This window comes from Motacilla alba, chromosome 7, assembly GCF_015832195.1.
Source record: "Motacilla alba alba isolate MOTALB_02 chromosome 7, Motacilla_alba_V1.0_pri, whole genome shotgun sequence".
Lineage (NCBI taxonomy): Eukaryota > Metazoa > Chordata > Aves > Passeriformes > Motacillidae > Motacilla > Motacilla alba.
In genome coordinates this window covers 28,450,802-28,465,220 of record NC_052022.1, presented here as the reverse complement: position 1 = coordinate 28,465,220, position 14,419 = coordinate 28,450,802, and the positions used below count along the sequence as shown (strand labels likewise).

General features: G+C 39.6%; 1 protein-coding gene across 2 annotated transcripts in view; it reads right to left on the bottom strand.

The window, feature by feature from the left end:
- Positions 1–14,419, bottom strand: part of HECW2 (HECT, C2 and WW domain containing E3 ubiquitin protein ligase 2) — a 150,057-nt gene that overhangs the window by 94,088 nt on the left and 41,550 nt on the right. Inside the window, exons 1-2 of one of the 2 annotated variants that reach the window (XM_038142493.1) lie at positions 11,760–12,329; positions 10,795–11,135 (exon numbers count right to left, since the gene is read on the bottom strand). In XM_038142493.1, the coding sequence (XP_037998421.1) occupies positions 10,795–11,086 (292 nt within the window). In that variant the 5' untranslated portion in view covers positions 11,087–11,135; positions 11,760–12,329. Of the gene's footprint in view, positions 1–10,794; positions 11,136–11,759; positions 12,330–14,419 lie in introns of those variants that run through there. The other variant, XM_038142492.1, reaches the window with a different exon arrangement.

Sequence of the window (14,419 nt, the reverse complement as noted above, 5' to 3'; positions counted from 1 at the left end):
CTACTCAGCACCTTTACATTACTCCTATTTATTTACACTTAACTTCAACAACATCCTTAATTTGGCATTAGAGATCCTGCCTGTCACCTCCCCATCTCCACCTCTCACACTAATACCTGTCAGTCTTGAAGCATGCCCCACATTCCTAACAGGAAAGCTCAGGTGCTCGCTGGGGATATTTGTCTCCCAAATCCTTTTGGAACCTGGACATAACAGATTTTCAGAGACTATCTGTTGATTAGTATCCACAGAACTATCAAGGGTGTCTGTGATGTCGAACACAGTATCCTCTATTCAGTAAGCAGTTTATTTCAGGAGGTTGACTCATTTCCTTAAAGCTTTTTGAGCTATCTGTTGTGACTGAAAAAAATTCAGAAAATTTAGAAGTACTCAAGGAAATGAGCCAACACATCCTGGAAGAAATTCATCCAATATACACACACAATAAGATAAGTCAGTCTTAGATTTCTAAAGAAATGAGCAGGAAGGAGTTCTAAAAGAACCTGAAATATTTTCTGTGAAACGCAATGTTTGTTTCCCGTCCTCGTAACTCTCCTTACGCCCACTTTAAAAGCAACATACTATGGCTAATCAGGAAATGGTAAGTTTGCTTTCTCCCTGCAAAGACAAAAAAAAAAAACCTTCCCTGAAACAGTTTACTGGATCTCCCCTATACTTAAATTAAAAACACTGCTGCCTGTGTGTCTCATGAGAGCTTTCAGACCCTGGTGCTTACCCCTAGAGGCACAGAGTCCATGGGCAAACCATATATCCAAGAGAGCCTTTTCAGTGTGATGAGTAACACAACACTGAATAACCTCATCACAGACTCATTACCTTCAGGGGTTTCCAGCAATGTATCAATGTCTCAAGGCACTAGTAAATATTCTTGAATATCAAATAAGCCACCTCAAAGTAACTGGTAGAGTTCATGCTCTAGCTAAACAGAAGACAGTTTTTCTTTGGAAATTTAAATGGAATTTTATTACAAAGCCTTGATTTACTACATTTAACTGCAGAGCAGTCCTAAACAAAAGGACGTTATCTAAAAAATAGCATCTTGGTAACCTATTCTGCATCACCTGACATGCAGTATATAGATGGAGAAGAGGGGGCGAAAGGAGGTTGCAAGATCACTCATGATTTCTGCAATCTACTTCAGCTGAAGACAATTTAGAATTTCCAAGATAAATAAACTTCTGAGTAAAGCACTGATGGCATAAACAGAGTTTTCAAGTAATGACCAGAAAAACTGCTGACGTGTCTTAAGCACCTGTCACATTCAGAGTAACAGCAATGATTTTTTCTCCCCCTATACACAGCCAGATCATTTTTCTCACATTTAGGCTTTAGTAGTTTTGTAGTGAGATTGATGACTACTTCACAGTTAAGACTTACCTCTCCAACAAAAAGGATGCCAATATAGTTATTTCTCATCTCAAATAATTAAGTTGATGCCATGAAGATGAGAGAAATGAAGCCAAACACTGCTTATGATAAGTACTACATAGCTCTGCAGATTAAACTGCATGAGACCAAAGTCAGAGGAAACACAAAGGTCATTCTGCAGTTCTTCAGAAGCAGTATCATTTTAACCAGTGCCAAAAAGCATCATCAGAAGTCAAGAAAGGAGATAATGGTTTTCCATATTTAACTTTTTAGCATATAATCTCTGAAATGAAAAGCATGTTCTCACATGGTGTTAACATGCAACAGCAAAAAGGAAGACAAAACTGTAGACCAATGAAGGCAAGGAAGTTTTATTAAGTTGTGTAATTATCTTGAAAGCACCTCCATATAATATTTCCATTATTCCTTCTCCATTTCCAGTAGAGTATTTTTTAAAAGCCTCAATTCCCTGGGACTCATCAGGCAACAACACAGAAGCCAGAATTGAATGCAACTAGAAACAAAGGCTCACCAACTCAGCTACTCCCAGCAATACATGTAAACCCAGACATAAGTAACTAATTGCAAACAGAGCAGTTAGACTCGCACTCCTTTTACAGCAGCCTACAAATCACATCCCATCACAGCCTCTCTGCTGGGGTCACTGCTGCACACTGCAGCTGAGCAGGTGCAGTGGCAAATCACTGCCCAGAGTGTCCCTCCCACTCCTGCAGGTAACCCTTGCTGCTGTCCCCCAGCCCCTCCGAGATGCTAAACTGGCCCAGAGCTGTTTGTATTCTTGGGAGAATAAATGCTCTGCCAGCTTGGTGCTGCTAAGCCAGCAACCAGCAGCACCAAGCACAGTCACCTACCTGAATGTGAAACACAGAGATTTGTGTTTTACCGCTGGAGCAGGAGAGAAGGAGCGCACTACAGTTCAACATGCTGTGATCAGGACTGCTTTCCAAACCCCAAACCTTTTGTGATCTGATCGACTCAGATTAACCAATGCACAACAAAAGCCATAGCTCCTCGAATCCCTTGGGGCAGCGGCACTGATGTCAGCTGGGATGGCTGGGATTTCACTTCTGAACACATAGCAGGGGTATGTTTGGTTTGGGGTTTTCAAAAGGAACTGGACAATGCACTTTTCACCCTATTGCTCAAATTTACAAGTTTAAGAATACATTAAAAAAAAAGTTGTTGCCTGCACATTAAGTACCAGCTCATCAATAACTCCTAAAAATCTTACTCATTGTGGACTTTAGTAGATTGCTGCATCTTTATTCAGTATCTGGGAAGCAAGTGCCTTTCTGGAAGTCTACTAAAATTAAAAGATGCATCTATGTTGAAAAATTTTTCAAACTGAATTTTCCCCCACCCTGCAGGCTTCCATCTGCTGAACTATGTCATGCATGAAACTCTAGATACAAATTAAACTACAGTGAACATAGAATTTATTTTTTTTTCTTTTTTAATGAGGTCATTACTGGATATTTATCTCGCTGACAACCAAATGTGCCTAGACTGCACTATAACGTTTTTCTAGACATATTTCATTTTATAAAGTCAAACCTATTTAGGCTTAACTAGCTTCATATACAAGAAAGTGCTTCCACATTTTATGGCAAAGATAAAACATTGATTAAGGTCCTGATTTTGCAAGGCATGGAATGCATTCAGTTCTTAGTCCTCTTCACAGATTAGGTCCAAGCCTTCAGTTTTCCCCTCTTGAAAATTGTCCTCAAGTGTGACTTAAGTCACATGAACTACATTTTTGACCATCAGATGAAGTTTAAATTCTCAAGGAAGGCTGCATTTAATGGAGCATGAGAGCTCACACCATATCTGAATAGATATCTGTCTTTTTCCTCTTTGCCTCACTACAGTACATACACAATGACTACCTTACTTACATGGAAATTGCAGGTTCATTTTTTGCATTGCCACACATTGGAAAGTAAAGGATTCATTTCTTCCCAAGGTTAGGGTAGGAATGACAAGAGCAATGAGCCTACTAATTTTTATGAACTTTCTAGGACTGCTAACACATTAGTGATCAGTGACTTGAAACATGACGGAAGACTAAACAGTTTGACACTAACTCTGAATGACTGCCACACAAAGGAGGCAGATCCCTTGAAACAAAGCTCAGAAGCACAGGGTTTGCTTGCCTGAAAATCAGCTGCCCATTACAGCAAGGGTGACGGAGTCCTGGCTGTTGCTGGGCACGGAGACAGGAAACACTGCCAGCGCAGCCGTGCCCAGGTCCTGCTGTGCCCACAGGCTGAGCGCCGGCGAAGCACAGTCAGTGGAACTGCACAGCTCCAGCACCCTCACCCCAAATCAGAATCTCCCTCATGCCAAATGCCAAATCCTACAAGGGCTGGGTACCACTCTGCCCCACCTGAAAATTTTTTCATACCAGAGAAGTTTCAGATCTGGCCATTCTCTGTGTCTTTTCTGTCCTTCAAACAGCATAAATTCATGAGCTTTGCTAGGAAAGGAATCCTATCAAAATCAGTATTGGCACCTTTGTTAACCTCCTCCAGTTATAATTTAAGAACCTGTGTATCCAATATCAGACTATATTAAAAATTATATTAAACTGTATCTGCCAATAAAGTGTTAGCTTCAGAGTCCTAGTATGTTTATGTCTTATCTTTTCAGATCCCACTGGCTTTACCTACACCAGTCACATCCTTAACATATCCTATTCAACACTCAGCTTATAACACATCTCTGTTCGGATTCTTACAGTCATTGATAAATCTGTGCAGACACAGGAGCCAAGAACTTCATAAAAAATGTACAGGAGGAATTCAAACACTATGCATAATGCAAAACTAATCCATAATCTATTTCTCTCATGAAAAAAAAATCAATAGATGAACTTATGCAATTCCTTTTTCAATCCGGTTATCACTGACTTGGAATAACTGTTTTTCCAAATTATTTTGAAAATACTGTACAGCACATTGATTTAATGACAGAAAACAGCACTGGAAATGTCTTTTTAAAAAATTGAATCCAACCTCCTTCAAACAAATTAAAATACAAGCTGACACAAGGCAGTTTTATGGTAAAAGGGAGTATTACAAATCCAGAGGTCTACATTGTTTTTCATTATCCAGTGTTTGTATTTGCCATCTTCCCATCTGCTAGAACAGTCACTTCAAAAAGGCAGGGTTGTGAGAACACCACTTTCTATCCAACGGATTATAAATGTTGTCAGGCCAAAACCTCTTGCAGTGGAAAGATACTGACAACACAGCTGAAAATGTCCTCCCTGCAGCTACGTTTGTCTAGTTTTCAGGTCAGGGCTATCTGAAAAACTGAAAAAACCCACAATTAACTGAAAAGTTTGGATGTTCTGGTACAACTTTTTCTGTAACAGCTTGAATTTTTATATCATTCTACAAGATCCTAGATTTTGAGGGTTTTAGCAGGGAATTACTTTTCTTCTTACAACAACAACCAAAAAAAAGGTATATATTTTAATCTAACTAGTATCTTTTCAGGTATCTGCTGCACGCAATGAAAAAATACATAGAGAAAGCACTTTCTATCCATGTCTTCTAATTTTCTGCAGGAAAGAAATGGTATTATGCTGCCCACACACTGATTTTTGAACAAAGTTCACCAGCTCACAATTGTAGAGGAGAAATTTCATGTTGGTGAAAAGAGAGCTTTGTATGTGGGTCAGGACCTAAGAAGAACTGAAATAAAACTGGAATGCAGTACCTGGAGGGAAAGCTTCTGAAGACCCTTGATTTATTATATGGGGTTTTTTTAGACCACTGAAGCCTCACCTCATTTTAGGATACAGTTGTTACATTAGACTGCCTCCACTTTTCACTCAAGAGGTGGTCTTTCCCTAAATATTACTAAGTCACCAGCAAATCAAACCATCAAGGCAGCTTTTCCTGGCTGATGACAAAGAGCACAGTGCCAGTGTCCTGGAAGTCAAAGCCAGAGACTCTCATGGAGCCAGCTGGGGAAAGATTCTTCCACACAAACTGAAGCCAGTGGTTTACAGACCTTAGCAGCAGCCAGAAGAAGGAGTAACCACAAATTAATAGTTTTATGCCTAGCAACTAGTCAACAGACATGAAAAGTACTGCTCACATTTTAAAGTACAGAAAAAGAAAGAACAGAATAGGAAGGGGAAAAAAAAACCCAATAAACAGAATAATCAGAATTTTCTGGAAGATAATGAAGATATTACTTTGTATGTTTTCTATAATGCAAACCAAATAAATCTTCTAGGAATAAAGTATTTTAACATTTTATAATCTCTCTGTCTAATGTGAGCCTCTATTTTAAGCGTACTAAAGGCAGTTAATGCAAAAGCTTTTTTCTTTTTAATCCTGTCTGACCTGAAAAGGAGAGGCTCCAAACTCCATTACCCTAGGAAGCTTAGTATAAACGCAGAGCCTATCTAAATTGCCCTATATAACTTCACATCGGGGGCGGGTTTGTTTCTTTTTATTTTTGTTTGGTTTTGTAATTCTATTTTGGATCCATGATGTAGGTATAGCAAAAAGCCAAGCAGCTTCTGTAAAGCAGCTAATGGAAACAAATACATTGACCTTTGACAGCCAGCATTTGGAATGTGCTAAGGATCTCTAGAATGAGGGCATGCACCTCATAAATAGGACTCCGTAAATTAGGACAAAAATAGGCCAACCTGTGCAATTTGGCCATGGGAGATAATCTATTTTAACCAGAAATAGGGTTTGCTTCTCTCTGCTGACTTTTTATTCCTTATTTTGTACTTCCTGTTTTCTTGAAATATGAAGACTTCATGACAACCCGTAACATTTATCAAGATGCAACTTCCCTCAGCATTCCATGAGCAGTGCAGAGTCCACCTGCTCATCTTTCTGAGCAGCCCTCACTTTCCAAGGAAGTCCTGGAAGCCTGTTGCTACAATAACACAGTAGCAAGAAAACTGGGATCTCATAGTTCCTTCAAACTGAATATCCATCTATCTTCTTCGATTCCAACTGGGGCCAATATTTGGCACAGCCTGACTCACCATAGGATTAGAGAGCTTGACCACTCTTGTCATGGCAAGATGCACAAATAGAGGAAATAAAAAACAACTTCCAACATATTAAATATTGCTTGTAACAAGAGTATTTTTTAAAAAAATTAAAGCAAAAGCAGGGTTGCTATTGAACAAGAAAACCTTATGGGTCTAAGAATACGTGTGTTAAATTCTGTAGTCTTCTACAACTTCAAAAGATGGTGGTTTTCAGTCCAAATCCTAATTTAAAAATGAGAATTTTTGAGAAGGGGATTTCTTCCTTCCTTATTAGGACAGAAAGACTGAAAATTTACCTCTACTTCTCAAAGCAAGCACAGGCCCAGGGTCTGTACTAAAAAGCCCCCTCTTCAAATTTTATCATGCTTGTCACTCTCAAGTGATAATCTTCATTACCAGTCCTGAAGAAAAAACAAGTCCATTCTAGGCAGAGCTTAAAGCTGAATCCAAAATGATAAACCTGCCTTTCAGGTCTGACAATTTCACGTTCCAAGCAGCACTGCCCGATTCACCCCAAGAGAGCAAACAGCATTTCTGCCTTGCACTCAGCCTCGCTGGGACCCCCGTGTGCTTTCACAGCTGTGCCATCTGCACTCCCACACATCTCCTCTGCAGACAGAAAGCTGCCTCAACACAACTTCATGGGCAAGACTGTTCCAGAAGTGCTACTGACACTTTTAAAAGTTCAGCCAGTACAAATCCAGAAATAGCCAGGAATAAGGATGTCTACCTTCACAGAATACATGTCCCTCACATACACTTTTCTCCTGGTAATCCTTAAGAATACACTGGGAAAGAAAAAGAACATGCATACAAAGCTGTTCCTCAGCAAGAAAACTGGCCAGGTTTTCACATGCACATTGATGAAACTGAGAAAGATAAAAGTATGGTACAAGTGAACAAACGCACACATATATCTAACAACATTCTTTAAAATGACAAATTCTAGAAAACCTGAGCATGAATTTAGCTATGTAGAATTTTTCAGTTAGGTTCAATTCCTTGCATTTAAACATGAAAGACTGAAAGTTTCTGTACAGGAGTATCCCGTGAATTAATGTCTCATAAAGCACAGTCTTTTCTACATAGCATTTGTTCATTTATGACTTCCTTCCTTTTTTTTTAATAAAATAACCAGAAGTCCTCAAAAAATATTCACATGCACTTAAAAGAAATTAAAAATCAGCCCTTCAGAATAAGATGATTCTGTTTTTTTCGCCTTGGGCTTTTCCCATTTTAAAAAGGTAACATTTATTTTCATAACTATTTAGCAGGCCAAACACTTCACTGAAAGTTGTACTGTAGTAGGAAAAGCTCCATCTACTATTCCCTAGTGAAAGCCAATCAATCACCTGCAAAGCAGGTCTAACAGCAAAGGAAGTGACTCTGATTGCTGACAGTCTTGTTATCAACTGCACCAGTCCATGTCTAGGTGAATGTGTGCAGTGGGCTCTGGTCACCCCCTTATAAAGAAATTTCTATCAAGAACTTTGGTGGGATTCCTCATGAGCCACTGCAGTTCTAAATGAGCAATAAAACCACACTCAGAAGCACAGAACTGCCTTCTCATTATAGAAAACTAATGAGAACATGCTAATTGAGTAAATTAATGAATGAAGATGCAAGACAGCTTCCAGTGTTCCATTTTCAATTCCTTTTATAATGGCTGTAACTCTGCAAAACTTAACTTGAGCTGAAAATGTACCTGGATTGCTTCAGACCTTTGCCAAACCTCTCTGTGCAAATGCCTGCCTCAGAATGATGCCCACTTTAGAATATTCACCTTCTCTTGACAGAACCACCACTTTTTCCTCTCAAAACACAGAATGCATGACAGTTAATTGTACAAGCAACACTAAAAAAAAAAAAGAAGCCACAGGACTGTGCTTTTGGGTTTTAAAATAAGAGGACAATATTTGCCTTTTTCTGCTCCTAGCTCCTCGAAAAATGGTGCTTTATTAGAAGACATGGGGGAATACTGGGGGTACAGCAGCAAGCTGGCAGAGCCCCAGTGCTGCCTTGTGTTAGTGACGACACACAATTCAGTGCCTTCAGGAGCCTGTGCCCAAAGGGAGACTTAAATGAAGTAATTTTCATTGCAAACAAAGACCAGGATGGAGAACCTCAAGCAACTACAATAAATTTTAACAACATGTTTGAGAATAGAGCTTTTATTCTTAAAAATCTTCACCAACTAGCATGCCTCTCCTGAGAAAATAAGAAGTGTCCTCAACTTACAAAGGAGTAAGTGGAAACTGGAGGTACTTCACAGCTATCATCATAAAGGATGGAAAATCCTGGATTATACCTGTAGAATTTACCTTACCTTAACTGCGGCTGTAAAAATTATGCAAATTAAAAGGTTTTTTTAACACTTGAAAGAGTTGATCAAAAAATTTACATCAAAGATAGACAGGCATGCCTATCAGACTGAGTATATCCTTACCTCTGTTGTTAAAAGATGTCCAATTTCATCATTCAGAATGATGAAACCACCATCAAAACTCACAGCACCATTCATGGATTTCAAGTGGCAATGGAGACAAAAGCTTCAGGACCTTCCACCATTTAACAAGACAGCATTCACACACTCTGGTATTACATGGTTGTATACTGAGGGGTTTAGGACCAAGAAGGCATAAATTTGGGCATTCGTTATAGGTTTCTTACCCTTAATTTTTTTTGTACTTCAGGGACTCAACAGACTGAATGCAGAAATATTTTTAATCATGAAAATAAGATAAAAATCACTTTCAGCTTAGAGTAAGAACCAATAAGAATTTTACAGAAATGCTGCATTTTAGCTTATTGAAAATCAATCCTGAAGTGCTGTGAAGCATAAAAAAAACCAACAAGAAAGACTGTTATACCTTTATGCAGATGAAGCTCTCGATGTATTTAAATTAGAATGTTTCAGCTCATTTAGCAGTCTGTGCATTTTACAACACAGATCACACTTCAGCTGCTAATGCTGTTGGGAAGATCCATTCCTGTTTATTATGGAGACACTTCATTTTGCTGGCTTAAAAGTTAGTGCATATCCACAGTTTGTTCCAGGAGAGACTGCAGCTTAAGCAGCAACTCCAATAGAGCTTTTATAGCCAGGTATGCACTGGAACAGCACAAGTTAATAATGCCCACTCTGTGGAACTACAGTAACGTTGGAAAAAATATCAGACTAAAAAAAAAGATAACTAGAAACAGCATCTACATAGAATTTAACATTAAGCGATGCAGAGATGGAACATCTTGGGAAAAGGTGGCACAGTAAGTATTTCTCAAAAATCCTACTGCAGCCCATTCATCGCACTACACTTAGTCCCAGCCAGATATAACTTCAGTGGTCAGAACTGTCTCCATCAGTTTCTGCTATAGCTGCTTCTGGCAGTTTGAATTGACCATTCTCTCTACATGAGTAATTAGGTCCAGAGAAGCAGCATAATTCTTGGAACAAATGAACCCATCAGTCCCACTTAGTGAGCACTGGTTAAGTTCAGTGCATGTGAAGTGATTCCTGAGAAGGCGACTAAACCCCACGTGCTGCTCCAGGTACCGGCTGTGCTCTCTTCCTAGCAGGGACATAAAGGCTGTCCTTTGGCCAGTTCCAAACCACACGTGCAGCAGGGTTGTTTGCACCCTCGATTAAACACAGAGGACAATCACCACCCAGATAGATTACTGGTGCTCTCAGCACCAGTACTGACCCACCCCTTTGGATATTTGCTAATGCACACACAACCCACAGGCCTTTGCATGGCAGCCTAGAGCTCTTTCCAGCTCCTCCTATGAAAAAGCCTGAACAGCACAAACAAACCCCCACAGAAGAATCTCTGGAGAGGATTTCCTTCTACAAGAACTCCTCGTAAACAGAAATTTTCGCTCCTTTAGAACTGATGCTATTTCAGTTCTACAAAATCAAAGACTTTAACAAACGATAATGTTGCTTTTCACAAGTGATAAGAGGTTACTTATCCAAGATAATGTATAAGCATTGGACTGTAAGCACATCAGGTCACATGATGAGTATGATACTTCAAATTTTCCAGTCTGTAAGCCAGCCACCAGCCAAGGTGGAAACAGGAAACTGTATGCATATTTATTGTTTAGGAATAACGCATTTCATCTTCTAGCAGATCACTGTGGAACCAGATCTACATTAATTAGAATCATGTTTTTACATAGCTCACTGCATGGAGAAAAGGAAAGAGGAACTCAAGGCAACTCTCTGCAGCTGTACCTCAACTTTATCTGTAAATTAATTCTGTAGCATGCCAGAACACATATCAGAAAAGAAAAGATGAAGTGGCAAAGTAGCAAGAAACACACAGAAATATTACAACACAATTCTTACTTACCTATGTGATAAAGTCCTATCCAGTCAGTTGGATCCACTTCTTCCTTAATATCCCAGAAAATGATGAGGTTCTGAGACTGTCCCAAGGTGTATTCGTACATGCTGGCTGTCAAACTAGACCTGCTATCCGAGGTCACTAAATCAGTGTCACTGTTGGCACGCTGCAAGTTCATGTTCTCAGGCATGGTGCCCTGAGAGGCCAAGCTCTGCAAGTTCTCAGGGCTCAGGGTGTACCGGAGCTGCGGGTTGCGACGGCGCACGAAGAGCAGGTGCTCTCGGGCTGAGCTGGCCATCTCCTCTCCTCTTCTGTCAACTCACGTAAAAAAGTTGTTGTTCAGAGATCTATCACAACGAAGGAAAAAAGACATGTTTAAGTGAGACAGGAGGTGACTCAGTCAGTTATTAAATGGAGATGTATTAGTGCAAAAATGTTCCCACAGAAGGCTGAAACAGACCGAGTACAATATTTTTCTTCATTCCTCTACCACTGCACAGAATTGAGCATCTGTACATTAAAAAACCCCATGATTCACTTACAACAAAATTCGGAGTTAGCCATACACCATGAAATAACATTTATAAGCCAGAAAACAGCAGAAAGCAAATCATCCAAGACAATCTATGAAGCAAGAACGGCCTCAGTAACAAAGCTAATGTAAGTGTGGCCTTAAGAGTGAAGTAGCCTTAAGAGCAAAGACATAATGAACTTGCCTTCTACCATAAAAATCCAGCAGTATATGATGTTTATGGTAGTTTCAACAATACTCTCTCTGCACTGTGTGATCACCTTGAGTTAAGTGTCAAAGACTGAACGTAAGGTTGGACATATTTCAGCAGAAATATCGTATCCCAGATTGATGCTACTATAAAATCATCTTGTAAGGATTTCATCTTATAAGGTACAAAGCATAGCTTCTGGGGTCCTCTATACCATAAAAACACATGTCAAGTCACTGACTGAGGTACCTTAGACTACGGATATATATCCCATTAGTCCATTCATCTGTGCAGTCATATTTTTTGTTGTCCTTCTCCATTCATCACAAAGCAGAGGCCTTAGAAATTCAAGGCAATTTCTTCAGCAAAGGAGCTGTCATTGACTGTTTTCCTCCGGCCCTGAGCAGACAGTTCACTGAAGTATCTTCCCTGGAAGGGCCATGCCAATATCATCACACAATACATTCAGATCCAGAACTTGTGTTTCATTATCCATTACTACGTCTAAATTACTGTCATTTGAAAAGAAGCCCTCACATTACTCACAACTTGCAATAAATCATAACTCATCTTCAATTTTCTTTTCAATAATATTTCAGTGTATGAACTCCTCAAGCATACAAAAAATTTTCTGCTGTTTTTCAGCTTTTCCTAAATGGGAGATGCTTTGAAACACTAAGAACTAACAAAGGGGAAAAATAAAGTTCAACTTATCCAGTTGTGTGCAGTATATCATACACTGTATATGATTCAGCATCAAATAATGCAGAAAAGGAAGGAAACAAAAAATTCAGTTCTATGATTCTCCATATACAGAAGTGACATAGAGACAACCACATTTACTTCACAAAGTACATGACACAGTCTTTCCTGACATGAGGACTATTTTGGCTGCATACACATTTTATTTCTGGTGCTGGACGTCAGCAGGGTTCACTACCTCCTCTCTGCCATGCTCCTGCACACTCTGCCCCTGACATGAGGGTCAGTGAGAAAAGGGAAACTTTGGCACAAAGGGCCTTTTTAAATGAGAATCAGGGAAGTTAGTATCTCATTTCTCTATGCAAAGTTTTATTCACTAGATCTGAAAATCCCAGAGAGCTTTGAGACCAGGAAGGTTAGTAAGAAACAGCCACCACCTTCCCTACAAGCCAGTGAAACACAGGGATCAGCCCTGTGATGTGACAGCACACACTACACTTAAGTATTCAATGTCACACTGAGAGTTCCATCCCCGAGTCAGGAGGTCCTGATTTGCTCCTGAGGCTGCCCACCACAGCAAGCAGCTCGAGCTCCTGCTTGGGAACCACAGCCCTCAGCACCAGATCAGGCAGTATTAACTAACATGCTGACAGAGAGCTATTAAGTTTGTCTTCTGTCTCACAGCCACAGATTTATGTCTTTTTGAACTACTGTATGCAGTGGTTTTATGGCAGGAAAATCACTGCAAAATAAGTGTTGCGCAGGCAGACTACAGGTTAAAGACAAAGTTTTAATGGGGGGGGATGAAGAAATTTCCTTCAGCTGCAGAGTCTTACACTGTACCTAGGGCAGAACTGGCATTTGTTGGAACATATTGAAAATTTGTATGTGGCAGATGGACACACTTAACTATGGTTAACGACACATGAGAATTAACTTGTACTAGCCAGGACTATGGCACAGTTTGAGAGATTAAAATAGCCCAAGAAAAACATTAACTCATTTGCAACAGTCCATTTTCCTAAGTCCCAATGGCTATCACTCTGGTGAAACACATTAGCTTCTGAAAGTAAATGAAACCACAAATCTAAGCGCTGGGTAACTCATTTGATCTTGTTCATAATTCCAAGTGTGATCCAAACAAACCACATAAAGCCACTGAAATCAATTTGCAACCAACAAGTTAAACTCACATGTAAATGAGCTCCTACTGCAGGTTAAAAAAACCCCTCCAACAATTCAGGACTCATAAGTTTTTACAGCATCTTCTAAATCATTAAAAGTGGTTGTAAAGGGGCCCTCAAAGGAGCCCTCATGTACTCTGCTATGCAGTATCGCACAGTGAGATTAATTCAGAATATTTGTAAAGAGAGAAATGTACGCTCACAGGTAAGAGGGGAAAAGATGATTGCCATAAAACCCAAGCCATAAGAAGTGAGACAAGGGCAAAAAGAGCCACTACTTCAATTATTTCCAACTGAGAAAAGAGATGAAAAGTGCCTTCCTGCCTACAAAAGAAATTAGTTCATTGGGTTAACAATTCCTGATGTCTGTCACTAATAACTAACAGAACATTAACACATACATCCTACCGTAGACTGAAAATAAGAATTATCCTCCCACTTTCAGTTCCTGCCAAGCACCACTGAAACAGCATTTGCACCCAGACTATGCTGTAAAGACAACACCCAGGATTAGCTGTGTGCACCTGCTCTGCCATGAAGGTTCAGCTCATCAGGCTGAACGCGATCAGAGCAGTGATGTCAGTATCACACCAAGCTGGCCAGGCATATTGTTCCATGAAGGCAAATTGAAAGGTTCAACCTCAATTAAAAGCACAGGAAAATATAGGCATTCGTGACACCAGCAGATACTAACTCTAGCAAACTATTTCAGTTGAAAAGTGAAACCTGTATCAAAGCTGCTTATCTGTATCACAGCATTTTCTCCAGTACTCAACAAGAAGCTTAGAGAGAACTAGAACTGATTTTCTCTTAACCTCTAAGTGGCTCAAGTTCAGGATTATTTCTATCTAAATATAGTCCCCAATTACTAATCACAGAGCGACTTGAACTGGGAAATAGTTCCACTTAATACACAACATACAGATAGGAAAAATCCTCTTGCCCAACCTTCTTCACCAAAGGAGATTGAAAAGAAATGTCAGGCCATTTCACACAGTCAAATACTCAACAGTTTAAAAGAAT